The 27,868-nt window shown below is 44.4% G+C and overlaps 1 protein-coding gene across 4 annotated transcripts in view; it reads right to left on the reverse strand.

The window, feature by feature from the left end:
• The window catches only part of LARGE1 (LARGE xylosyl- and glucuronyltransferase 1), a 626,458-nt gene that overhangs the window by 334,726 nt on the left and 263,864 nt on the right, over nt 1-27,868 (reverse strand). For all 4 annotated transcript variants that reach the window (XM_064367950.1, XM_021669373.2, XM_021669372.2 and 1 more), the window contains 2 exons: nt 25,275-25,576; nt 7,608-7,690 (listed from right to left, as the gene is read on the reverse strand). In XM_064367950.1, coding sequence (XP_064224020.1) covers nt 7,608-7,690; nt 25,275-25,576 — 385 coding nt within the window. The remainder of the gene's footprint in view (nt 1-7,607; nt 7,691-25,274; nt 25,577-27,868) is intronic.

Raw genomic sequence — 27,868 nt, forward strand, 5'->3', positions numbered from 1 at the left:
TCCTAATTGGTTTCCTACACTATCATGCCCACCTTTGAGTGGTGTCTTTGCTTTAACCTTTTTTGCATATTCACAAACTAATCAGCATGCACTTCCTATTATGAGCCCATAAAAAGCCCTGAGATCAGCCATATTGAGAACTCTCCTATCTTTGGGTAGGGGGATCACGCTGCATCCTGTTCCCACTAAAAGCTTTTTCATCACTCAATAAAACTTCCAGCCTTGCTCATTCTTTGAGCATCCTTATGCCTAATTCTTCTTGGTCATGAGACAAGAATCCAGACCTAGCTAAGCTAAAGAGCAAAGAATGCTGCATCAAAATGATTATGGAGATCACAACTTACATACTACTACCCAAAATGATAATTAAAATTAAAAATAAGAATAGTAAGGCCAGCCACAGTGGCTCACACCTGTCATCCCAGCACTTTGGGAGGCTAACGCAGGAGATCACTTGAAGTTCAGAGTTCGAGACCAGCCTGGCCAACATGGTGACACTCTGTCTCTACCAAAAATACAAATGTTAGCCAGATGTGGTGCCAGGCACCTGTAATCCCAGCTACTTGGGAGGTTGAGGCAGGAGAATTGCTTGAAACTGGGAGGTGTAGGTTGCAGTGAGCTGAGATCGCACTACTGCACTTCAGCCTAGGCAACAGAGCAAGACTCTATTTCAAAAAAAAAAAAAAAAAAAAAGGAAGAATGATACTAAAACTGCTAACTTCTTTCTGGTGAAAAGCTCAGATTCTGAAGCCAAATTGTCTGGTTTCTAACCAGGCTCTGCCCACCTTCTCACTGAGACCTCGAGCCATGATTTAACCATTTTGGTCCTCAGTTTCACTCTCAGTGAAATGGGCACCATAACAGTGCCCACCTCCTTGAGCCATGTGAGGAATCAGTGCATTAACATCTGGAAAACACTTGGAACAGACCGTGATACAGAGCCAGAGTTGCATTCGTATTTGTTAAATAAATAAAATACAGACAAGTTTTACATAAAGCCTATTTCCCCATATTCAAAACAGGGCTCAATGGGAGGTTGAGAAATAAGCCAAAGCTCCAAGATGTAGAGTCACTAGCCTAGGGTCACCCAGGTCGGGCCTGGTAGGAGCAGAACCAGAACCTAGGCCTGCTTCTTTGTTTCATTCAAATCCTGTGCACAACTCAGGCACTTTCTACAATGAATTCAAGCCTAAATAAAGGATAACACAATTAAAGGCAGATACTGGTCATGCATATGCTCTTTTATTCACCATGTTCTTCAGTGGCACAAGTGATGTTTAAAAAACAAAACCAAAAACAACTTACTTGATATGCAAAGTAAGGGAAATAAGCCAGCTTCATCCTGCCAACGGGGCCATAGAGTGTGAGAGTGAGTAGATCATGCTAACACATACCAATTTTTTACAAGCTGATCCACCTTCCAGGAGGTAAACACTTAGTTGCTAAATAAACATGTCTTTTCTCTGCTCCCTAAGAGTTGAGTTTTCTCGAAGAGCAGCAATATTTCCCAGTTTATTTGCAACTGGGATTGGAGTCACCGGCATCCCCCCAATATTCCTCTGAATATTCTGCCATCTAGGTGATACAGACATGTATTGTGCTATTTTCTACTGGGTAACAAACAAATCTCTGTCACTTATCCTTTGTATATATTTTTGTCATCCATCTTTCTTCTTCACCATAGAGGTTGTATGGTGGCATAACCAAAAATATATGTAACACTGAAAACACAAACAAGATTAAGGCTGGGCATGGTGGCTCACACCTGTAACCCCAGTACTTTTAGAAGCCAAGGCAGGTGGACCATCTGAGGTCAGGAGTTCCAGACCAGCCTGGCTAACATGGTGAAACCTCATCTTCACTAAAAAAATTAAAAAATAAAAATTTAGCTGGGCGTGGTGGCATACACGTACAGTCCCAGCTACTTGAGAGGCTGAGGCAGCAGAATCCCTTGAACCTGGGAGGTGGAGGTTTCAGTGAGCCAAGACTGTGCTGAGATCAGTTCACTGCACTCCAGCCTGGACGACAAAGCAAGACTCGATCTCAGAAAAACAAGATTACCTTTATTTCTACCACCCAAACACAGCACGTGAAAGTTCTATTTCTTATGTATTTTCTGCTAGTCTGTATTTTGACCCGGTATATGTGTACATGTAACACACATGCATGTGTTTATATACTAAAATATATACTATGCATCTCATTCTAAATTATATTTTCACTTATTTTATAAGTGAAATAAGTATTGCTTCACGGCACGCCATACTTTTCAAAACTAACTGAGTACATGGTTTGCTATAAGAGAATGTTCCATTACTTATTCTGTTCTTAAGTATTTTCTAATTTTATAATTATGAAGCAATATTTTATAGAAGGTTTTTTCTATTGTTAGGGATTATCTTTTTAAGGCAGAGTCCCTAAAGGAGTCATACTGGGTCAAGGTCTTCCCACCTTGTATGAATTTCTCTCCAACAGGTCACAGCAATTGTCACTGTTGGCAAAAGTGCCTATATTATTCTCTTACTGTCTTTTAAAATATGTCATCAGGCATATGGCAGAAGTAAAACTGATCTGATGTAACAAAGCAAGCCTTAAATGAAAATTTGCTAAAAATCTTGTCTGGAAAATAAATCTAATTACTGTAATTAACAGTGAAAGCCAAAAGCAGCATCCTGCACCACTATTATTATATTATTAGTAACAGTAGTAAGGTACTTCATTTGTCAATGTATTCTATAACCATGTATTAGTTAATCTTCATAACGTGCTTGGGAAGCAATGATGCTATTTATAGCTGAACTTGCTGAGCTGAAAGTCTTTTAAACGTCCTTTTGTCTTGATATCTCAACTCATTACCAGCATATCAATTCACAGAACCATTTCCATTTGTATAATTCCAGGAATGGCAGGAAATTCCATGGTAATCTGGTCCAAGTTGGTCAAGTAGTCATTAAAATGGTATATGGTAAATGCAATTGATAGCAGTAACTTAAGTATACCCTGAGAATGACCCTGTATGACAGACGCACCTCAATGTGTATTCTGAACTGGAGAATCCAGGAGAGGCCAATCTGGAGATTCGTTAATTGTCTGTAAGAAACTTCTGAGCTCCCGAACTGTCCAATGAAACACAGGCCATACAGGGAACTGAGGGCCTAAGTTTTGGGGTGATTGAAGTGGTCCCACTCGATAACCTGGTGGTTGTTAGGGAAAGGGTAGTTGTTAGAGAAAGCGTGGTTGTTAGGGAAAGGGTGGTTGTTAGGGAAAGGGTGCTGATAAGGTTAGGCTCTGTGTCCCCACCCCAGTCTCATCTTGAATTGTAATATATAATCCCCATAATCCCCATGGGTCAAGGGAGAGCCTGGGTGGAGGTTATTGAATTATGGGGGTGGTTTCCCCCGTGCTGTTCTCATAATAGTGAGTAAGTTCTCACCAGATCTGATGGTTTTCTGGGGGGATCCTCCCCGTTCGCTCAGCACTTCTCCTTCCTGCCGCCTTGTGAAGAAGATACCTTGCCTCCCCGTCACCTTCTGCCATGATTGTAAGTCTCCTGCAGCCTACCCAGCCATGCTAAGCTGTGAGCATATTAAACTCCTTTCCTTTATACATTACCCAGTCTCAAGCAGTTCTTTATAGTAGTATGAAAGTGGACGAATACAGGTGCTAAGTGAAAATGTTAGATAAACTGCATGCCTTTCCAGGTAGCTGCAGTTTTCCTGCCCAGCCGGCTGCCACTGGGCCATGGGGTTCTCCTGTTTGGCCTGTTGCCACTGGAGTGTATGTAAGGCAGTCCTCCTGTGCAGCCCACTGCCACTGGACTCTCTCCCCATGTATGTAAGCCCCCAGTCAAGCCCAAAGTCTCATTTGCTGGCCCTGTCTCTCTTGTCTGGCGTCTTGAACCTGGTGCCATGCCCACTAGAGTTGATGAGGGCTCAGCATAACAACTGGAATGCAGAATTCTCATGACACATACGAAGGATTTGCTTTCTTCTCAAGTCCCCACGCCATCTTAAAAGCATGACATGCCATCAGCAGCTAATAATACTACTACTGCTATTTTTAAATTTAACATCTTTGTGCTGCAGTTACTGTAGGAGTAAAAGTTTATACCCAACAGGATTCTTACCATTTAAATAACTATTAGATTATTTGATTTGCAGCTAAAGCAACAGGAATAAAATTTATGCACAACAACACCAGAGGTTTTTATGACCTTTAGCTTTGCATAATTGAGAAACAGCATAATTGAATACCTATAATTATGCAAATACCCTTTTCTAGAAAGGCGGCTCTTTTTTTTTTCTCTCTCTTTCTCTCTCAGGGAGGGACCTGAGGTCTTTAATGGCAACAAATAGTAAATACATGAAAGGCTGAAGACTACTCATCTTATTCAATGTTTAGTGTACAAAATGCCTGGTTTAAAGCTGCAGGATGAAGGCTGTAGTACTGTAAGGAGTCTTCAAAACTACAGAGAAATAATAACAATGTGAAAGGGCATCTCACCTCCAGTCAGAAGACAGCAGGTCAAGCCCCATTTGGCCATTCTTTATATGTTGTTCCCATTTCCTCCTCAAATATAAAACTGAAATCACAATTCCAACTGGACAGCGCTATGAGGAAGAACTGACAGCCTCTACAGTGAACTGTTACCTATTTGTTGATCGCTTTCTTCTCCTACCCACTTCCCCATTCAGGATGGGCAGTGAATTTGATGCTTGCTAACTTGCCAGCTTGCTGCAGGCATATAAGGGGCCCAGCAAAAGAACCACACAGGTGAGCCCAGCAGAAAAAAACTAACTAATAAGTAAATGTTTCAGACCAGTAAGTTTTAGGGTGAACTGACACACAGCAAAAGTGAACTGATTAAAAAAACACTAAAGTCTACTAAAATGGCTGGGGGTGGTGGCTCACACTTGTAATCCCAGCACTTTGGGAGGCCAAGGTGGGTGGATCGCCTGTGGTCAGGAGTTTGGGACCAGCCTGGCTAACATGGTGAAACCCAGTCTCTACTAAAAATACCAAAATTAGTTGGGTGTTGTGGCAGGTGCCTATGGCAGAAGAATCGCTGGAATCCAGGAGGTAGAGGTTGCAGTGAGCCATGATCGCACCACTGCACTTCAGCTTTGGTGACAAAAGCAAGACTCCATCTCAAAAAATTAAAACATAAAGTTAAGATAACCTTCTGAAAATCACTCACTATATAGTGCCATGAATGTGGAACTGAACTAAGTCAGGGATGAATAAATAACTTCACATTCTTTATTAATGAACGCCCCCAGATTAACTTTTCCAATAAGTAAACATTTATTGAGCATGTAATACATGTCAGGTACTTTGGTAAGATACTAGGGACATAGAAAACGACAGAACTACAGCAGACCTATCATGAAGAGATATATAAATGATAATGTAATAAATCTAATGATGGAAAGATCCACAGGGTACTGTGGGCTGGTAGACAAGAAACCCCAACACAGACAGAAGATGGGCTTCCTGTTAGAAAAGATGAGTATGTAAAGTCTTAAAGGCTAAGAGGGAGTTTGCCAATGTGAGGGTGGGACAAAATAGAGAAAGGAGGGAGAAATGGGCAGACAGAGCAGCATACCGAGACACAACAGGCGGGACATGCTATGGGGAGTATGTGGAGACACAAGCAGGTCAGAGCTGCTGGAGTGTGAAGTCAAAGCAAAAAGAGTAGAGAGAAAGCACTATGGAGATCAACCTTGTTTTTGTGCCATGGCAAAGAGGTTTGATTTCTACCCCTTGACAAGGAGAATTCGCTAAAAGGTCTGGAGAAATCAGATGTGCCTGTTTGAAACGTCATTCTGGAATCACAGCAGATGATCTGAAGAGTAGAGACTGGGGAGGCAGGAAGGACACATGAAGGTGGGAGGACAGGTGGCCCTGAACTACATCAGTTGCGGTGGGGATGGGAAAGAAAGGAGTGAAAGTGAAAACTACCTGAGAGGGAGAATCGCAAAGCATTGGCTGCAGATGGGCTTGCTGGAAGACAGAGAGAAGGTGGAACCAATGATGAATCCCAGTTCCTTGCAGGGGTGATAGGTCTGGGAAGCCCACCATGGCTTCCATCTTTGTTTATGCCACTGACAGATTCAGGTGCAGCATTTTACACTGCTCTCTGTTCAGTTGACCTCAGCAAACTTTTCACCACTATTCCTACTATTGAGAGCCTCTTGGATCCTGACTCACCCACCCTATACATTTCCATGCTGCTGGCTACAGCTATGGATCAGCTTTGTCCAAACCCTTGGCAAGAGTGTTAGAGCAGAGCCAAGGCCAGTGGCTGGAAACATGGATCCCATTCAGGATCGGACCCTGGGTACGTCTAGATGCCAATCAAAATAGTGAGGGACAGAAGAAAACTTCCATGAGAAAGCAGAAACAAATGTTGCGAGTTTCATCTGGAGAAGCAATGAGCATCCAGAGGCATTATTAATTCCAGGTAGAAAAGGAACCAATCCTTAAAATGATGGTTTCCCTGGGGGGGCTCCATGACAGTCAATGGAGAACATCCATCGGTTAGGAAAGTTTAGTTTCATGTAAGGCAGGACTTTTTTACAGTCAGAAATGCCCAGAAGTGGGACAGCCCACACTGGAATAGAGGAAACAACCTGTGTGTAAGAAAACACCACCGACTGGGTGGTTAAAACAAGAGAAATTTATTTTCCCACAGTCTGTGTGATTCGAAGTCCAAGATTGCTTGAGGCTGCTCTCTTGACTTGCACATGGCCTCCTCCTCCATGTGGGTTCACATGGTTTGTGCTTCACACGTCTGTATCCTAACCTCCTTTTGTTTTAAAGGACACCTGTTAGATTAGATTAGGACCTTCTCTAATGACCCCATTTTAATCTAATTTAAGAATCCTATCTCCAAATATAGTCACATTCTCAGGTACCAGGGATCAGGGCCTCAACATAAGAATTATGGCACGCCGGGCGTGGTGGTTCACACCTGTAATCTCAGCACTTTGGGAGGCCGAGGCGGGTGGATTATGAGGTCAAGAGATCGAGACCATCCTGGTCAACATGGTGAAACCCCGTCTCTACTAAAAATACAAAAAATTAGCTGGGCATGGTGGCGCGTGCCTGTAGTCCCAGCTACTTGGGAGTCTGAAGCAGGAGAATTGCCTGAACCCAGGAGGCAGAGGTTGCGGTGAGCCGAGATCGCGCCATTGCACTCCAGCCTGGGTAACAAGAGCAAAACTCCATCTCAAAAAAAAAAAAAAGAATTATGGTGCATATAACCCAATCCATAACACAAACTTCCAACAAGGATGTGTAACAAGAGAGGTCAAGTGAATGCCAGGCAGGGGAGGCTGATGACTGAAGCCATCAGATTTGGGGTGTCGTTTAAGGTTGCTCTGGGTCTGAGAGTTATAATTCTACACATGGCAAGACAACACCTAATCACTGTCATTAAACACTGTTAACACAATCATCTCCTCAGGGTTTCAGACAAAAATTACATTTTCATGGCAGCTAGAATGACTAATGAGAAATTCTGCTCTTATTTAACCCTTCCCCAAGGAAATACCCAGGCAGGCACTCACAGACCTCAGCTCACACAGCACAAAAGTTGTTCTTACCTATGGAACAGGACGGATTTGACCAGGGTGACGACATCCCGGCTGGCATTGTATCCGGCGCAGACAATAGCAACGTGGATTGTCTGGGAAGAAAAGAAAACAGGGTGAGCAGTCAGACCGGCGGAAGAAGGCCTTCCTGGTGCTTCAGATCACACTAGAAAGAAAAAATGTCCTGATTACTTGTTGGCATCATTAGAAAACAAAGCACACTGCCTGCAGCTATGGAAAATAACTCAAGACAGTTTTATTAAGGCCTTTTTAATCGGTTTATGGCGCTATTATCATTTGGAAACCATTAAGGCTCCTTCCAATTACATTTTGGGGACAAGAGAGATGGTGATTGGCTCAAATAGGCAAACAGTGAGTCTCCTGTCCCCAAGCCGAGCGACAATGATAACTAGTTAAACAGAGAGAAAAGAAATATGTCCTGAAAGTATAAACCAACAATCTCTGATCTCACGCTGAGAAGTTATGGCTGAGAGTGTGTAAAATGTTCCTACAAGATATGTTGCGTTAGGTTGAACCTAATAAAAGGGCCAAAGGGATACACAAACACTTCCGCCCACACCTGGGATATAATTCAAAGAACAGAAGATTGGCAGAATTGAAGGGAACCCAAGGGGTCATCTCAACTAAGCAGCCAGGAGCATGGGCCTCGACATGAATCCTTGAGCCCAGGGTGACCCTGGGAGAGGTGTAGGGTCCAATAACTCACTGTCACTTAAGCGTCATGACATGTGTCTTGCAGGATGGTGCCATGGAGTGAGGAAACACTGTCAAGAGGGGAATATGCTGCCCACACACTGCATTCCAATGATACCAAAAAAATCCTCCAGAGCTGGGCTTCCCAAATGGAGTGCTGAGGCACCTCAGTGTGCCATGACTGAATTATAGGTGACAGACTCATCTCTTTATGTCCTCAAAGCTACTGGGCAGAGCTGGCATCCTCAGGCAACTTTTCTATCTTTTTCCTGCAGCACAGCAGTTACCATTTTCTATGTGTGGCACAATTTGGAAAAGATGGGAAAGCACCCCTCTAGGGCATCCCAGACAGGACATCATCATCCAGCCTCTGGAAGAATGGGGAGTTCATACTTCTGGATTTTGTCTTTCCTACTGAAGCACACACAGCCTTCGTGAATGGCAACCTGGCTCTTAACATTCACTCTAGTTGCATTCTGCCCTGGGTGTAAGGCAGAACAACGACGTTTCCTCCAGCACCCAATACGTCCATTAAAGGAGAGCACCTGAGAGATGCCTTTTCTTTCCCAGAACTACTCACATCCCTTGTTCCCATTACATGGGCTTCCAGACACCTCGTTATCCCAACCATGTCAAAATGCAGTTCTGATTATCTGGGTCCCTCCTATACAGGGTTATGTGACCATGTCCTCTGGTTCCCAGGCCTGCTTCATCACCCCACCTTTTTACGTCAGCACAGGAGGTTCGGCCATTAGGGATGAACTATCCCACAGCCTCAAATCCACATCCACGGCGTCGTTAACTCCAATGACCTTCACCCCACCTTGGACACCTATTCTGAGTTCAAGAAACTGGACCTCAGCTTCATAAAGAACCTCAGTTTCTCAGAGATCCTACAATTATGGGCTGGCCATATTTGTAGGACTCTCAGAGCCTCACTTCACTCTACCACCACTATTCCTCTATGGAGGGTCCCTTTGCCCTTAACTGTCAGGCTCCACTATGCCGGCCCCCACCAAGGCTCATGGGAACCATCACCCCACTCTGTTGTCAGCTCCCTTATATGCCCTACTCCCACATTCAAAATGCAAATCCCCAATCCAGATAGGTGCTGCGGTCCCCCACTCTGCTCTTATACCTGCTCCCAAGAAGAAAGAGGAGGGGAGATGCAAGAGAGACATGAGAAGCATCGTGAAAGCTAGTATGTAGTGAGCAAATAATGGCATCGTGCTTTAATATTACCAGATTTCATGCTTACAGTTGTATGCGACAGGTACAGTATTATCATTTTAGTATCACATATCAGGAAACTCAGGCTTAGAGAGCTGGGATCTGAATTCTGCAACAGATGGTTTTTCCTTTTTTTTGTTTTTGTTTTTTTTTGAGACAGAGTCTTTCTCTGTCACCTAGGCTAGAGTGAAGTGGTGTGATCTCAGCTCACCGCAATCTCTGCCTCCCGGGTTCAAGTGATTCTCTTGCCTCAGCTTCCTGAGTAGCTAGGATTACAAGCATGTGACACCAAGCCCAGCTAATTTTTTGTATTTTTAGTAGAGCTGGGGTTTTAGCACGTTGGTCAGGGTGGTCTCAAACTCTTGACCTCAAGTGATCCACTCACCTCAGCCCCCTGAAGTGCTGGGATTGCAGGCATGAGCCATCACATCCCGCCTGGAACACATTCTTAACCCTGATGGTACATCAGAAACACTGAAAACATTTTTAAGATATACTCTGTGCCCCAGGCCCTCCGTGCCTCAGGCCAATAATTCATAGTCTCTGATGCCCAGGATCTTCAAATGCCCTACTGGAAGGCAGTAGTTGTCAACCAGGGACCATTCACCTCCCTCCCTCCAACCCTCAGGACATCTGCAATGCCTGGAGACAGTCTTGGTTGTCACTACTTGGTGGGACTGGGGTGGGGAGCAGGAGGATGCTACTGCCATCTGCGAGTAGAGGCCAGGGATGCTGCTAAACATCCCATAATGCATAAGACAGTCCCAAGACAAAGAACTATTGGCCGGGCGCCACTGTGCCTCATGCCTGTAATCCCAGCACTTTGGGAGACCGAGGTGGGTGGATCATGAGGTCCGGCCTGGCTAACACGATGAAACTCATCTCTACTAATAATACAAAAAATTAGCCGAGCATGGTGGGACATGCCTGTAGTCCCAGCTACTTGGGGGGCTGAGGGAGGAGAATTGCTTGAACCCAGGAGGCGGAGATTGCAGTGAGCCAAGATCGCCCCACTGCAGTCCAGCCTGCGTGACAGAGCGAGACTCCATCTCAAAATAAATAAATAAGTAAAATAAAAATAAAAAAGAACTATCCTGACCCAAAGGCCAAGAGGACTGCTGTTAGAAAACCCTGTATTAGGGACAAGGAAGCAAAATGAAGGGAGAGGTGTTAGATCCCTCTGGATTTTCTGCTACCTTTTTTCAGGCTAATTTATGCGTATTTTAATTTCCCCACCTGTAAAAGAAAGACACCATTGCTTGTCTCTGGATAATATTTGTAAAAGACTCAGGATGAAGGATTATAATGCAGATGTAACTGTCACCATCTAAATCATGAAGGAAATGAATAGGAAAATGCCTGCACATGGGAGACATAACTGGGAAGGGGATGAGAATGGGGAAAAACACGCTGAATCAGGCTCTTCAGAATCGCAAATATTTAAACATACAGCCTCAGAGACAGCAAACTTTGTCTTGGCTTCAGGGTTCAGAGACTTTTTCAAATGGGCCCATTAAATGTAAGCACAAGCGTGCACATTCTCAAACATTTTACATAATTTTCCAATCTCTTTAGTTTCATCGAATACACCTGCCATCATGAATAAATGCATCATCTGGAGGCGTAGCAGCAGCGCCCTGCTACCCGGGAAAGCAGAAAATCAGAGCGGCGTCAACTATGCTCTTGGAGGGAGAGTTTCGGTGGTCCAAAATTTGGGGGTACAGAGTGAACCATGAGAGTGGGGCAGGGCTTGGAGTAGGAATGGGAAAAGTTGACAGAAAGATAAACGGTCCTTGAAAGAGTAGGGTTGTACGGGTCAGTCAGGATGGCTGGGCGCAGTGGCACGTGCCTGTAGTCCCAGTTACTAGGGAGGCTGAGACTGGAGGATTCCTTGAGTCCAGGAGTTCTGGGCTGTAGTGCCCTATGCCGATTGGGTGCCCACACTAAGTTCATCATCAATATGGTGACCTCCTGGGAGCGGGGGACCACCAGGTTACCTAAGGAGGGGTGAACTGGCCCAGGTCAGAAATAGAGCAGGTCAAAACTCCTGTACTGATCAGTACTGGGATTGCGCCTGTGAATGGCCACTGCACTCCAGCCTGGGCAACACAGCAAGACCCCGTCCCAGCCTCTCAAGTAGCTGTGACTACAGGCACGTGCCACCGTGCCAGGCCATCCTGACTGAAACCCTACATGGGTCACAAAAATGGTTTTGTCATGTGACTTTAGGGCTTGAAGCTACGAAGATCCGGTTTTTAAGTTCCTTGGTGTGGTACATTAAAGGTGCCACAACTACTCAACATTCCTCCCATCAAAGAGTGGGGTCTAAATGTCAGATTCAGGGACTCCTGGCCCCTGCATCAGGCCTTTCTCTCTATACCTGCAATTATAGTCATGCTTTGCTTAACAACACAAATACCTTCATTTTTTTGTCGAGATGGAGTCTCTGTCATGCAAGCTGGAGTGCAGCGGTGCAATCTCGGCTCACTGCAACCTCCGCTTCCCAGGTTCAAGCGATTCTCCTGCCTCAGCCTCCTGAGTAGCTGGGACTACAGGAACCTGCTACCACGCTCGGCTAATTTTTTTTATTTTTAGTAGAGACTGGTTTTCGCCATGTTGGCCAGGATGGTCTTGATCTCCTGACCTCTTGATCCCCAGCACCCACTGCCTTGGCCTCCCAAAGTGCTGGGATTACAGGCGTGAGCCGCTGTGCCTGGCCAACAATACAGACACCTTCTGAGTAGCCTATCATGGTCAGGTGATTTTGTCTTCTGAGCAACTTCACGGTACACTTACACAACCCTAGATGGTACAACCGACTACAGACACAGGCTATATAGTAGAGCCTATTCCTCCTAGGCTACAAGCCCATATACATGGTATTATACTGCATGCTGTAGGAAACTAACACAATGGTGAGTATTTCTATCTCTTAACACAGAAAAGGTTCAGTACAAATACAGTATGAGAGAAAAAAATGGTAGATCTGTACAGGGTACTCAACATGATTACAGTTCAAAGAAATGGAAGTTGCTCTGGGTGAGTCAGTGAGTGAGAATGTGAAGACGCTTCGTTTATAAACATGTACACTTAGTTTATAAACATGGTAAACTTAGACTATACTAAATTTATCAAAAATATTTTTCCTTCAATAATAAATTAAACTTCGCTTACTGGAACTTTTATGCTTTACAAATTTTTTAATTTTTTAACTTTTTTTTTTTTTTAAGAGATGGGGCCTTGCTGTATTGTCCAGCTAGAGTACAGTGGTTATTCACGGCCATGATCATAGCACACGACAGCCTCAAACTCCTGGGCTCAAGCCATCTTCCCATCTCAGCTTCCAGAGTAGCTGGAACTTTAAGTGTGCGCCACTGTGCCCGGCTCTTAACTTTCTGACTCTTTTTTAACAACACAGAGTTTGAAACACAAATACATTGTACAGCTGTATGAAAATATTTTTTCTTTATATTCTTATTCTATAAGCATTTTTCTATTTTAAAATTTAACTTTGAAAACTTTTTTGTTAAAGACTAAGACACAAACACACACATTAGCCTAGGGTCTACACAGGGTCAGGATCATGAATATCACTGTCTTCCACCTCCTCACCTGGTCCTACCGGAAGGTCTTCAGGGGCATTAACGCACATGGAGCTGTCATCTCCTGTGATAACAATGCCTTCTGAAATCCCTCCTGAAGGACCCGCCTGAGGATATTTTACAGTTAACTTAAAAAAACAGTAAATAGAATACACTGAAATAATGATAGTATGGTAACTACATATAGTAGTAACACAGCCATTTTTTTATCAAGTATGACATACTGTACATAATTGTGCTCAAGTTTTATACAACTGGCAATGCACTAGTTTGTTTACACCAACACCACCACAAACACATGAGTAACGTGTTGCATATGTTCAGATGGCTGTGATGTCACTAGGCAATAGGAATTTTTTAGCTCCATTATGATCTGATGGGAGCAGTGTGGTGTGTACAGTCCACTGTTGACAGATATGTCATCATGCAACATGTGACTGTATAGACATAACACTCATGTTTCTCTGTCACAAAGTGCAGATGGAGGATGGGATGACATTCTCATTTGCCCCTCCAACTCACTCTCTACCCTCCTCCTAACTGTTCTGTGCCTGGAGAGTCTGGCCATTTGTTTGGGTGGATTCTTGATCTGTTGCTCAGGATGGAGTACAGTGGCATAATCTCGGCTCACTGCAACCTTCACGTCCCAGATTCAAGCGATTCTCTTGCCTCACTCTCTCAAGTAGCTGGGACTACAGGCGTGCACCATCACGCCCATCTAACTTTTGTATTTTTAGCAGAGGTGGGGTTTGGCTATGTTGGCCAGGCTGGTCTTGAACTCTTGGCCTCATTTGCTCCGCCCACCTCAGCCTACCAATGTGCTGGGATGACAGGCGTGAGCCACTGTGCCTGGCCAAGTCTGACCTTTATAGACCAAGTTAAGTGGGCTCTTTTGCCTCTGATTTCTGGTTGAGTTTGGTCATTGGGAGGCATCAGTGGGGGTCTCACAGGTCAGATTTCCCCAGCTCCTGTCAGGGTCCCGATCCCACAGTTCTAGTTCTTACTGGGTTCCTTCACACCTTCCTGCCTCTGTATCATCTCCCCTTAGCCCTGCCCACACCTCTTAGCCCCTCCTGAAACCATTTCAGCCCCTGAGCATGCAAGCTGTAACCTGCCAGGATCCGACCAACCCTGAGGACCTTTCCTCAGTATCCCACTTGTCCTGTTGGCTGGAAAGAAAGCACACAAGACTTTCAGGCATTCATAGATATTTGCTGACCCCTAAATGGAATGGCACCAATGTAACAAGCTTGAGAATTTATACATGTTATATATACTTTTTAAAAGCTTTACAAAGCTCTTGAGTAATGGACCAGAAAACCTGTTTCTAAGGAAACCTTAAGGCTTCCACTCATTTCCTGTCATCCTAGACACAGTGCCCAGCACACCCTGAATCTTGCAGGCTGTACCTGACGATACAGGTAAGGTAGTACAGAACTATGAACTGGGTTCACTCCTGACCCCACTGTGGTCAACTGATGACCTCTGTCCTAGAACCTGCAAGAAAGATTCGTAATATTGATGTTTTTAGACTTGCCAGTATTCCAGGCACTGTGCTGGATGTGGAGGAAATAAAGGTAAATTTTAAGACAGTTGCCATTCTCCAAAGTCAGGTGCAGAGGCAACGTGATAGCCAATCAGGAGATCCCACAGGAGAATGACAGGGCTCCTACGAGGGCAAGCTCCGTGCCTTTGCATCCCAGAGTGGCCAGCATCACCCAGACAGAGACTATGCAGGGAGAGCACCCTGGAGGAGAAGGCATTTCAGTGACTAGACAACAGCAACCGGGGATATTAGGGCCAGCTAGGACTTGTGACTCTGTGCTTGTCAGGCTCCATGAAAACTCGAAAAATACAGTTCTCCATGCTCTCCCTCCCAACAGGAAAGAATCCCCAGGGGACAGTTTTGAATGGATAAATATGGGGGAAAAAGTCATCCTCCCAAAAGAAATTCATACCAAACTAAGGGATGCCAGGCAAGGTGTGGCCCTGGCAGAAGTCTTCAACGCTCTGCCAGCCCTGCTTCTCTTGCCCACAAGGCCTGGTGCTCCCTTCAGAGTATCCAGCCTGGGGGCATGATTTAGTGAAAGCATCTCCTACCAGGGAGTCCCTTTTAATGCGGGCATCAGGTGTGCAATGGAAAAAAAAGGCTCAGCCCTGATTCTGGACTGTAGCCGAAGACTTTTGGTGGTGGTTGAGGGGGTCAGGCAAGACCTCCAGAGGACAGATGCTTTGAGAGCTGGGGAGAATCACACAGCTGGGGTCAGACAGGCAGCAGCGAGGGTCAGAGGCAGGGGCAACTAGTGTGGGAATCCCGCAACAGGAATGGAGAGACCTCGATTGGAGCTGCAACCTCAAAGCTGAGTGGCTGTGTGACCTTGGAAAAGTTATTCGCCGTCCCTGAATTTCACTCACCTCATCTGTAAAATGGAGATAAAAACAGCTACCAATTGGGTAGTACAAGGATTAAACAAATAAGTGCAAGAAAGTTACCTAATAAATCGCGGCTTATTCGTGTTTACTGAGCAAATAAACAGTACAAGACGCTGCTCAGGGTCCTCCTGCTTTAACTTCATCATCTGTAAAATGGGGGACATAATCTTAAAGGGCTTGTTGAGGACACGAAGTACGTGGCTCTCCAACTCCAGTGTGCCTCAGAATAACCTGGGGGGCTTGTTAAAACAGAGTGTGGGCTCCCTGCTCCCCCGCCCCGAGTTTCTGATCCAGGATCTCTGGAGTGGGGGTCTGAGAACAGACTGTATCCAGGCAACCCTGCTGCTGTCGGCCCAGGGACCACACTTTGAGAACCACTGCTCTTGCTGAAGCACTTGGAAGAGTCTCTATGGTAAAAACTCAACAGATGTTAACTGTGATTATTCTGAGAGAGTATGAGGGTGTTCAAATCATCTATTTCCAATCCCTCTCAAGTAGAGAGCACCACTTTTCTTCACTTGGATAAGACAAGGAAAGGCTACGTTTCTCTCTCAGCTGCCACCACATGTCTCAAGGTCTTCGAATTTGTTACTCTTTCAGAATAAGGAAAAACGGAAAGGGATGAGAATGGGTGCAGGTGTGACATGGTAAAAGCCCCATAAAACTGCACACCTCAACCATACCTCAGTTTAAACTGCTCTCTGTAACCCTGATGTTACAGGCAAGCAGTCCAAACCCCCGCCATCTTGGCCTCTGTGATTTGTAATAAGTAACTAAGGTCTGTAATTTCCACCATACCCAGGCAATGTGTAAACTACGCTTATCTTGACTTCTGTGAACCAATGAAGTAACAATCAGAATGTCTGAAGCGCCTCACCCTCATCCCCGCCCAGGAGGTGGTTTACAGAATGTCCAAAGCCCACTGGCCCTCGGAATGTCCAAAGCCCCTCGCCCCCACCCCCACCCAGGAGGTGGTTTACGGGCATAAAAGGTCTTGACACCCTACTTTCAGGGCCACAGGTTAGAGAGACGCGAGTTCTCCGTGGCTGCCGGCAATAAATGACCCTCTGAATTGGCTTACCTTTGGCTCAGTGGTGATTTCGCGCTCACTCACTTACAACACAGGCTTCTACTGCAAAAAAATTTAAAAAGGAAAAAAAAAAAAGCCCTGGAAATCCAGAGAGCTGGATATTGGTTCCAGTGTGTAATGGCAGACATGCCTGACAGCAATAACCCAGGCAATTCGTGAGAATGACCCTAGGGTCTAAGAAGGATGTGTTTGGAATTCTGAGCTAACAATCCCAGAGTGGCCAATCTGGAGGTTCACTTGCTTTCTATGAAGGAATCCAAACTCCCGACCCATTCCCTGGAATGCAGGCTGTACAGGGGATCAAGGCCCTTTAGTTTTGGTTAAGTGATGGCTGCTAGCTAGAGACTGCTAAGTGAAAACACTATTATCAACTGCATGCTTTTTACAAATGGTAGCAGTTCTACCAATCAGCCTGCGGTCATAGGTCCACCCCTGTATGTAAGTTCTCAATAAGCCCTGTATCCTTCACTGGCTCTGGGTCTCTTCTTCAACCTCTCGGCCACGGTATTTTCCGTACTGGAGTCGACAGGGGTCCGGGATGACACAGTTGTGCCAGTTAAGTGATTTGGGGCAAATTATTTATCCTCTCGGATCCTCAGCCACCGCCTCTATCAAACAAGGGATTTAGAATTTCTATACAGCATTTTCTGAACAATCAGGTTTTTCCAAAATTCAAGCTGAAGAAGGTGAGATGCAGAGTGGCTAAGTAACTTGCCCAAGGTCCCAGAGCTCAGCTAGTCCGTGACAAAGTGAATTCTGAATTGAGGGTCCTGCTGTTAGGCCCGCAGTAATGGCCTCAATAAAACACATATGTACCTATTAATATTTTTTAAATGTATGGCAAATGTGCCCTCTCAAATCATCTTACAAACCTCCAGCATTGCAACTTATCCTCTTGGGACACCACTGATCTAAATCTGTCTACTCTAAATGCTGAATCATGGACCCAAAGATAAAATTATTTCAACTATGCAGAAAACAGAAGTAGATGCATCTCTGGTTTTGTAAGCAAAGCCTTCAGGGTCACGATGAGAAACAGGTGTGATCAAATAGGTTATAGGGCCTGGAGTGAGAAGAGGAAGGGCCAAACATTCCAGGAAGTCTCTGAGTGTACCCTCTATGGACAAGGCCCTATAAATGGATGACAAATGAATGAACCATCCAGGATTTTCTTTTCTTCTTTTTTTTTTTTTTTTGAGACTGAGTGTCACTCTGTCACCCAGGCTGGAGTACAGTGGCACAATCTTGGCTCACTACAGCCTCCGTCTCCTGAGTTTAAGCCATTCTCCTGCCTCAGCCTCCTGAGTCGCTGAAATTACAGGCACTCAGCACCACACTCAGCTGATTTTTGTATTTTTAGTAGAGATGGGGTTTCACCATGTTGGCCAGGATGGTCTCGATCTCTTGACCTTGCAATTCATCCACCTTGGCCTCCCAAAGTATCAGGATGACAGGTGTGAGCCACCGCACCCGGCCCCATCCAGGATTTTCTATCTTGTATATCCTGGCCTGATTTAGAATTGATTTTCTTGTGTTATGAAGAGCATAGCCACCTGAGAAATCAGAAACCCAAATTTTACCCAGAAAACATATTAAAGAATGAGACTGATTTTGTGGTGGGTCAAGAGAAGTGTAATCTATACAGGGAGACCCATGTCTGGGGTAGGTGGGTGATCAAACAACAGCCCAATACTGTTCCATCATGGGGGCCTCTGGAAAACCAGCCCGGTCCAAAAAGTCCACACACATCAGCCAGACAATCACTCAACAATGATCAGTGTAGCACCATGCTAGACGACTCATTAAGCTTTCTTACTTTTAGAATATGCCTTCACTCTAGAATGTCCTGACCCTTCACCTCACCTATCAAATTCTTCCTCACATTTCAAGACATAACTTCACTTCTTAGGACCTTGGTTTCTTCAACTATAAAGAGTGAATAACAAATGTGTCAACTATTTATTTATTTTAGAGATGGGGTCTTGCTCTGTCACCCAGGCTGGAGTGCAGTGGCACAGTCATAGCTCTCTGCAGCCTCAAATTCCTGGGCTCAAGCAATCCTCCCACCTATGCTTCCCAAGTAGCAGTGATTACAGGCGTGCCCCACCACACTCAAATAAATTTTATATATATCTGTAGAGATGGGGTTTCGCTATGTTGCCCAGGCTGTTCTTGAACTCTCCTGCTCAAGCAATCCTTCCACTTCAGCCTCCCAAGTCCTGGGATTACAGGCATGAGCCACTGTGCCCGACCCCATGTCAACTCACTGTTGGGCAAATTAACTGAGATGACTCGTGTGAAGGGCTTAGAGCATGGCACCTTTTAATTAATGGATATTGGCAATTATCAGTAATAATTATTATAAAGAGTTTATAGTAAGCTGAAGGTTCTACATTTAAGGTCTGTGCCCAAAATTTCCTCAAATATCAGGCATCAAGTTCTTTTCTTCTTCACTCACTCTCTCCTCTACCTTCAAGTAAGGTTGGGATAGCATTTTTCCCATCATTGAAAGGAAAGTCTTCAAGCTGCCCAATTCCCTCTGTTCCATCAAATACCAACACTGCCTGTCACCTCTCCCCATGTAACAATGTAAAAGACAGGCATGAGAAGAGGAGACACCTGACTCATCAGGTGGGCTGTGGCTGCAACTTTGTAACCTTAGGCAAGACTCTTATCATTTTTTAAATTAGTTATTCTCGGTGGCACAATTTCTAAAACAAGTTTTACAAGAAGGCAGAATATGCAACAAGAGAACGCTACTCTGGGGCCAGCACAGACAGGGGACTGGCAGAGATATGGTCCCTTGCCTTGGCCATGGTGTGGTAACCAGCCTCCAGGACTGTCCCCAAAGATCCCTGCCCTCTGGTTTTCATGCCCTGTGTAGCCTCTCCTATACTGTGTCAGAGCTGGGCTGTATGACTAATGGAACTGAGCAGAAGTAATGGTATATGACATCCGAGATTCGGTTTTGCCTTCCTCTCTGTTGAAACTGCTTACTCTGGGAAAAGCTAGCTGCTGTGTAATAAGAACATGTGAACAGTCCTAAGGAAATGAGGACTCCACTCCTGTGAGTAAACTATATGGATGCAGAGTCTTCAGCCCCAATCAAGCCTTCAGATGACTCCAACCCCTGATGTCACCTTAACTGTAATTTCATTAAAGGTTAAGAGTCATAATCCCCAACCAAGCTTCTCCTAGATTCCTAATTTTGAGAAACTGTGAGATAATAAATGTTTGACATTTTAAGTTGCTAAGTTTTGGGGGTATCCAGCTGTATAGCAATAAATAATTAATATATACAGGGAGGGTACCTAAGCCTCCCTGAAATCATTACACAAGACAATCCCTCCAGGTTCCTTCTAGCTCTAACATCCCCTAATTCCAGGGCTTGAAATTTAAAGAAGACATTTTTATTTTTGTGGGTTTACATCTGTGAAGAAGTTCCAAAGATGACATATGAAGCTAATGAAATGTGAGTCTAAATTCTTTGATGGTATCCTATGGGCAAACCCCTTCACTGCTGAATTATTACATAAAGTCCATGAAGACACAATAAAAAAGAAAGAAAAAGTGCATTACAAGACTGTAAGGTTAGTTAGGGTCCAGAATATATAGGTGAGAAGCATCAAGTTTTATAAACATGTTGTCTCCAGCAAAATTCAAAATACTACACTGGGGCCGGGCGCGGTGGCTCGAGCCTGTAATCCCAGCACTTTGGGAGGCCGAGGCGGGTGGATCACGAGGTCAAGAGATCGAGACCATCCTGGTCAACATGGTAAAACCCCGTCTCTACTAAAAATACAAAAAATTAGCTGGGCGTGGTGGTGCTTGCCTGTAATCCCAGCTACTCGGGAGGCTGAGGCAGGAGAATTGCCTGAACCCAGGAGGCGGAGGTTGCGGTGAGCTGAGATCGCGCCATTGCACTCCAGCCTGGGTAACAAGAGCGAAACTACGTCTCAAAAAAAAAAAAAAAAAAATACTACACTGAGCTAATTAATGCATCCATGGTCTGGAAAACAATTTAAAATAATCCAACTTCTTTTAGAAGACAGACAGGTATTTGCTTAAACCCACTGAGGAATGATTACCTCATGGGGCTGCTAAAGGCCCCAAGGTAAAAGATAACCCCCCGTTTATCATGACTGTGACCCTAAAGTCTGCAGAGGTAAGACCCCTGTGCAGCACAAAATAAGGACCTGGGCTCAGCAACTGATGAGTGTCTGGGTCCCACAAGCTCTAATTCACAGAGCTTCAGTGCAATGATACAAAAAACAGGTTCTAGAATCAAACAGCCTAGGTTTAATCCCAAGCTCCACCTCTTTCTGGCTGTGTGACCATGACATAATTATAAAACCTTTCCTAGCAACAGTTTCCTAATCTGCAAAATGAAGAAAGTATGTTGTGTGAAATTACATGAGATATTTTATGTAAAGCTTTAGCATGATGTCTGGCATATTTCAAGGGCTGATTAACTGATTTTACTATAATACAGTATTACTGAGAAATGATGTTCAAAGCAAGGAGCAGAAGGAAAAATGGGGACTTCCTTAAGAGGTGGTCTGATATCAGAAGGTATCACTCATCCACCTTCCATAATAACAATACCCACTATGGCAGTTCTTACATACATCGACAAATTCTTAGATGTTACTCTCATTGAGAGACTGGTATGTGCTGCCTGGGCTTCTGTGACCATTTCAACTGACAGCATACATTATCAGAAATGTCACTATGTGGCCTCTGAGGCCAGGTCAAGAAAAGTACTTCCTTTCTGCCTTGCTTATGGGAATACTTATACTTAAAGCCTTTAGTTGCCATGTAAGCAGCTGACTTCCTAGAGCTGCCATGTTGTGAGGAAGCTCAAACTAGCCCAGGCAGAGACCACATGGTAAAACCCTAATCCTAACCCTAACCCTTGTGAGTCTGGAAGAAAGGTAGGCTGGGTCACTACCCACTGTTCCAGCTCCAGCCACACACTAATGCCACCTGTATGAGGGATCCCAAACCAGAACCACTCAGGTAAGTCCTTCTCAAATCTCTGGCCCATAGAAACCATGAGAGCTAATAAAATAATTGGTGTTATTTTAAGTCATTAAGTATTAGGTGATTTTTTTCAGGCAGCATTAGAAAAGTAGAATATCTATAATGAGTATATGTGACACTCATACACAGTTAGCTTCCCCTGCCTCCACCTCATTTCATCCTCACAATTGCACTGGGAAGAACATGTTATATTTTCATTTTATAATGATGAAATAGCCTCCAAAAGGGTAACTGAATTGTCTAAGATCACATGACTAATGAGTAGCCAAGGAAAGTCTCCCATTCGGCAATTCTGACACCAGTTCCAGTGACTGTCTTTCTTCTGTACAATAGCTAAGTCCTAGAATAGACCTGAACTGGAAAGGCGAGAAAAAAATACACATATCCATACACACATGTGCATGAGTGAAGATCAAAGGGGATCATTCTGCTCCAACTTCTGAGGTACACAGAGGCCAGGCCATCACTGAAACAGCACTGCCCAGACAACAGAAATAAAATATGCAAGAATAAGAGAGGCAGCTATTTGAAAGTCACGTAATTAGCAAACGATAATAGAGCAAAAGGACTGATGAGGGCCCGTTGTTCCTATCACCAGATAGCTCAGCTGACAACCTTGGCATCATGATAGAAGAGTTTTCAGAAACGCTTTTTGGAACCCAGAGAAGTTTCAGCAACACCCACAGATGGTGACAGCATCGCTGGTTACGTGGCCCTGCACCCTGACAGGATGTCAAGATGAGCTTCAGCACTTGGAACCAAAAAGTGCTGTGATGATGAAGGGAGTTTCTATTTTGACTCCACTGACTGACATTTCTTGTCTGCCTCTGGCTTTTTCGCTAAAATCCTTCAAGACACCAAATGATGGAGACTGAGGAAGTATACTGCTCTTGGGTAGGAAGCCAGCACCTTGCAGAGGGTGCTCTGAAATATGACTGCAGCAGGCTAAGATTTTTAAGTGCATCTACAGAATTTCTGAATAGGACCATGGGTTCATCACAGAAGAATTCGATCAAAAATAACTTCTTAAGAATCTAAGAAATTAACATGATCAGTAAAGACAAAGAAAGAGAAGAAAAACAAAATCTAATTCTCAGAAACGAAAGACTAGAAAATAAGTTGTACTAAAAGTCAACATGGCTATTCCGGCAGACACCCAGCTACCTGCAGGAGTTTTTTTTTTTTTTCCATACTCTGTGGCACCCGAAACACCAGTGAGACAGAACCATTCAATTCCCTGGAAAGGAGGCTGAAGCCAGGGAGCCAAGTGGTCTAGCTCAGCGGATTCCTCCAACCCCACACACGGATGCCAGCAAGCTAAGATCCACTGGCTTGAAATTCTCACTGACAGCACAGCACTCTGAAGTCTACCTGGGAGGATCCAGCTTGGTGGGGAAAGGGGCGTCCACCATATTGAGGCCTGAGTACGCGGTTTCCCCTCACAGTGGTAAGGGGAGAGAAACTCCTGGCTGGAGATATAACAGCAGAAAGAGAAATCTCCCAGCAAACATGACTCATTTTCTCTCATTTATGCCTTCTTTTCCCCTTTTCCTTTTTTATTTTCCACCTCCACGATTCTTATTTGTTCTTTAGGTTCTAAGTCATAATAGTGTAAATGCACTTGGGGAAAAATGTGCTCACTTTGAGTCATCTCACCTGGTTAGCAGAGTTCCCATCCAAACTAACCCTTTCTACACCAACCCCATGGCTGTGATCTGCTAGCAGAGAACTTGAAATAAATCCAATATGTCTTCACCAAGGCAAGAATGGAAGATCCCTAAGTTAGGGGCCTCCTCAGATCAGCCTAGAACAAAGGAAGCTGTTAACATGGCTCAGTGCCCGTTTTCATACATAGAGATATTAACTAACACAAGCCACTGACAATGGTCGTCAAAGACTGAAGGGCAGTGGGCCTGGCATACAGTCACGGTGAATAAATGTGCAGCATTTATCACGTCCTGACATCTGTACTCATTTATTTATCATCTCTCCTCTATTTCCTATGACAGAATGGAGGGAACCAGAGGGAAGGGTGTTCTATCTTTTTTGTTGCTGTTGTTCACTGCTGTTTCCCAATACATAAAACAGAGATACAAAACACGAGTGAAATAAATGTTTGCTGAATGGATAGATAAATGAATGAGTGACGGTGATGCAGTGGAACCACGTCCTCGCCCAGGTTCTCTGGGTTTGGCTGAAGGACCAACTCGCTAGGTCCTCAATTCTTTCCTGCTATGATGGATATTTGTTTCACACGGTTCCTTCTCACATGGCACATTCCTCCTTGGATATTCTCTGACAGCCATCCATTACCTCTCCAGCAATCCATACTTCAACCAGGCTTGAGAAACCTGAGACATGCTCCTATCCTCAAGGGCTCTCCTTGGCCACTAGTTTAAAGTCTCCTCCGTCACCACTGAACTTCCAAAGAACTTAGTCTACACCACTGAGGAAGCCCTATATTTTTTAGTGACATGGGATAGTCACATTTTTAGTTACAATGGATGGTATCACCAATATTACTAATAATCTCATTCAAACAAATGGCATACTACAGTTTGCAAAGTGTTCTCTCTTTAGGGAGTCTGAAGTCTAACCATTCTTTATTCCAGAAAATGGAATAAAAGTCACATCTGTGTTTAATCAAAAATAATAAAAACTAACCATCATTTTGAAAATGTACTACGTGCTAGGCACTAGTCAAGGCTTTATATGACCATTCTATTTACTGCTCACAAAAACACCATGAAGCACGTCTAATTTTTCTCAAGTTTACTGATGAGACACCTGGAATTCAAGAAGTTAAGGCAACTGGCTCAAGTGTGCTCAATGCATAAATTGCTAATGCTGGGATATGAATTTAGTCTTGTCTATGTCTGAAAAGGCCTTCCTATGAATAGGCATGCTCCAATTTGTCTCCGCCACGAGAACTGGAAATGAGTGTATGGGCGTTCACTGTACATATAAGCATGGATGCAGGTATTTGAGAAAATAGAAGACAGTTAAGTGTCCCACAATTCCAAAGAGCTGCTAAGAGAGAAAGCAGCCTCTAAAAGGGGAGGAGTGATATTAAGCTATAAAAGTTCAAATTAATGCTTTAAATAAGGAACCAGTCCCTGGTTCTGAATTGCAGAGGCTGTTTATATGGTGAAGTGATAATGAGGTCTAAGGGAACTGTCCAACTGGGCCGTAACTCCAGGTGTACCATTCACACCATAGTCTAAGAAACAAGGCCTACAGGATGACAGCTAGGTGTAGAAACCCTGGGCATGTCAACATGAACCAAACAGACACAAGTGGAAGGTTCCATCCCCTTAGCTCCTCTTAATAACTGTAGATTAAATCTTCTTATATCCCATTTTCAGATGGGAAAACTGAGGCTCAGAGAGGATAAATGACTTGTCAGGCCATTCAGCAAAGTTAGCGAGCAAGCCAGACTTACACATTGGGCTAGAATCAACAATGCCAGTTCTTGGCATCTGGCTGTGTTTCCAGAAGGCATCTGCAAGGGGTGAGGGCAATCGGGACTTTGAACAACTTCCTCCCCAGGCTGCAGGTGCCCTTTACCTCGCATTTCTCCACGACTGGCTGCTGCCCACACTCGGAGCTGTTGCCTGCCACGATGCCAGCCCGAAGGTTCTCGCTGTCTCCAGTGCCCTCCTCCATGGAGTAGGTCTTGGAGTGGTTGCCTCGTCGATGGGCAGGGGCTCGGCCCTGGGCCAGGCTAAGCTGCCTGCGGAGGGCGCGGTTCTCCTCCTCCACCTCGCGCATGCGCACCTCCAGACTCTCTCGCTCCCGCTGGCTGGAGGCCGTGTACCTGGGGCTGTGCGCCTGGGACTCCAGCGGTGACAGAGACACGGGCTTTCCATCTGCGGAGCGAGAAATCAGAGAAGCGTTAACCAGGATGAACCATGCCGCAAACCCATCCAAGTTTCCCAGACATCCATTACTACATGGCGAGGCTCCTTGAACAATCCCATGTTTAAGGGAAGCAGATGGAAAGTGAGTTACAAATAAACGCATCCAGATTGAACTGGGAACAAAGTTGAGAACAGAACAACTTATTATGGTGATAGAAACTAATATGCTTTTTAAGAGATGGCAATCATAATAAAACTGTTTCTAATTAAATGTACTGTCTTCCTCTACTTGGCATGTTTCTACGTAGGCATTCTTAACGATAAAGAATTATGGGCCGCGTGCGGTGGCTCACACCTGTAATCCCATGAAGTAGGTATAATCTCTTGATCACAAGGTCAAGAGATCGAGACCATCCTGGTCAACATAGTGAAACCCCGTCTCTACTAAAAATACAAAAAATTAGCTGGGCATGGTAGCGCGTGCCTGTATTCCCAGCTACTCAGGAGGCTGATGCAGGAGAATTGCCTGAACCCAGGAGGCAGAGGTTGCGGTGAGCCGAGATCACGCCATTGCACTCCAGCCTGGGTAACAAAAGCGAAATTCCGTCTAAAAAAAAAAAAAAAAAAAAAAGGAAAACGATTATGAAAACAAAGGGTAGGGAGGATTGGAGAGAAAGACAATGGAGGGAAGAAGAAGGAGTATGAGGAAGTAGAGGAGAGCAAGAGAGGAAGAGAAGGAGTAAAAGGAAAAAAGACAGTAATAATAATGACTAACTTTATTGAGCGCTTCCTATGCAAACTCCTATACATCTTTCAAAATCCTGTTTTCAGAGCATCACCTCTCAGGGGAAACCATCCTCCATTTGCAGGCAAGGTAGCTTGCCACATATTCCTATAATGATTTGAATGTAGCACTATGAAAACATGTATCTGCCATACTGTATTTGGTAAACAGTTTTACTAAATGTTTTCTATGAAGACTGGGAGTTCAAGGTAGGGAAAGGCAGGTCTCACTTGTCTTTGTGGTAACGTGTCACAAAGTCTGAGAAATGCCAGAAGGGTGGATGCATGGTTCCATGCCAAGAATAAAATAATTAAAGGCAACAAAGAAGGAAGATATAGGAGCATGACCCATCTCAAGGTTTTCCCAGAAAAACAGTTACCATTAAAGTGAGTGCCAGCAACACTCTATGAACAATCACACAACCCTGCAATAAAAACTGAGGCACAGAGAAGATAAACAGGTCTCTCAGTGTGATACCAGCAGAATGGTGGGGTCAGAATTCACAACCAGGTCTCTCTGATGGCTGAGCCTGTGCACTCTCCATTTAAGTAAATGTTCATTACAGGTTATTCAGAGAGCTAACATTTAAAAAACGTATTAGTATAAAAACCCCATCTCCCAAGAATACTTAGCGTATCACCTTGTATACAGCAGGTGCTCAAGGCATGCTTACTGTTCAGGAGTTCCAGTGACACAAGGCATACCCGAAGCTATCACTTATTTCTGTTTGCAGAAATCTTGGGCTCCAGCTATTTACAGCCACCTCAGGGGTTACCAAGCAAAAAAGCATTATCTCTAGAAAATCATCCTCTCTCAGCTGCCTGTCAAAAAAAAACACTCTTCTTTTTCCATACTTCAGGGTTTTCCTTCCTGCCCAGACCCCACTGAGCTTCCAAACTGTCCCAGAGAGTCTCTGTGACTCACAAACTTGAGGATCAAAGAATGTGATGAATTACACCCTGTACATCTCACTTGTGCTGTGTCAGCCTCTGCCCAGGGCTTGTGATGTATCTTTGGACCTTAACAAATAGGACTCATTTTTTTTTTCCTCTTAATCACCTCAGGGTTAAATGCCTAAGCTCCTGGTCCTCTCCTATCAATGCAACAAATATGCTTCATTGAAGTGCACTGCCTGGGACCACAAAATCAAATGCCAAGGCAGAATCGGTAGGGGACGTGAAATCACAGGTTGATTAGGGTTGCATTGTCACCAGCTGGCCAATTACAAGCTCCAACCCAAACTTTTGAAGATCTGTCTCCCTGTTTGGTACAAGTAAGAATGAAAAAGAATAGACAGCTATTCATAATTGTGTTTTCTCAACTACCATTGACCCTTTGAGCAGGAGTAGGTAAAGATGAACATCCGGCTTCCACGGGAGTTATGCTTTCTTGACTATCTACATGGATGTGCACCATGCTAGGTAGCTCATGCTGATAATGCTTTAGGTTGCTATCAGCGCAAGGAACTGGTAATAGTTATCCCCATTACTGATCCAGAGACTGAGACTAAAGTTTAA

Source organism: Aotus nancymaae, unplaced genomic scaffold, assembly GCF_030222135.1.
Source record: "Aotus nancymaae isolate 86718 unplaced genomic scaffold, 86718_ANA_hifiasm-v0.15.2.pri h1tg000076l, whole genome shotgun sequence".
Taxonomy (NCBI): domain Eukaryota; kingdom Metazoa; phylum Chordata; class Mammalia; order Primates; family Aotidae; genus Aotus; species Aotus nancymaae.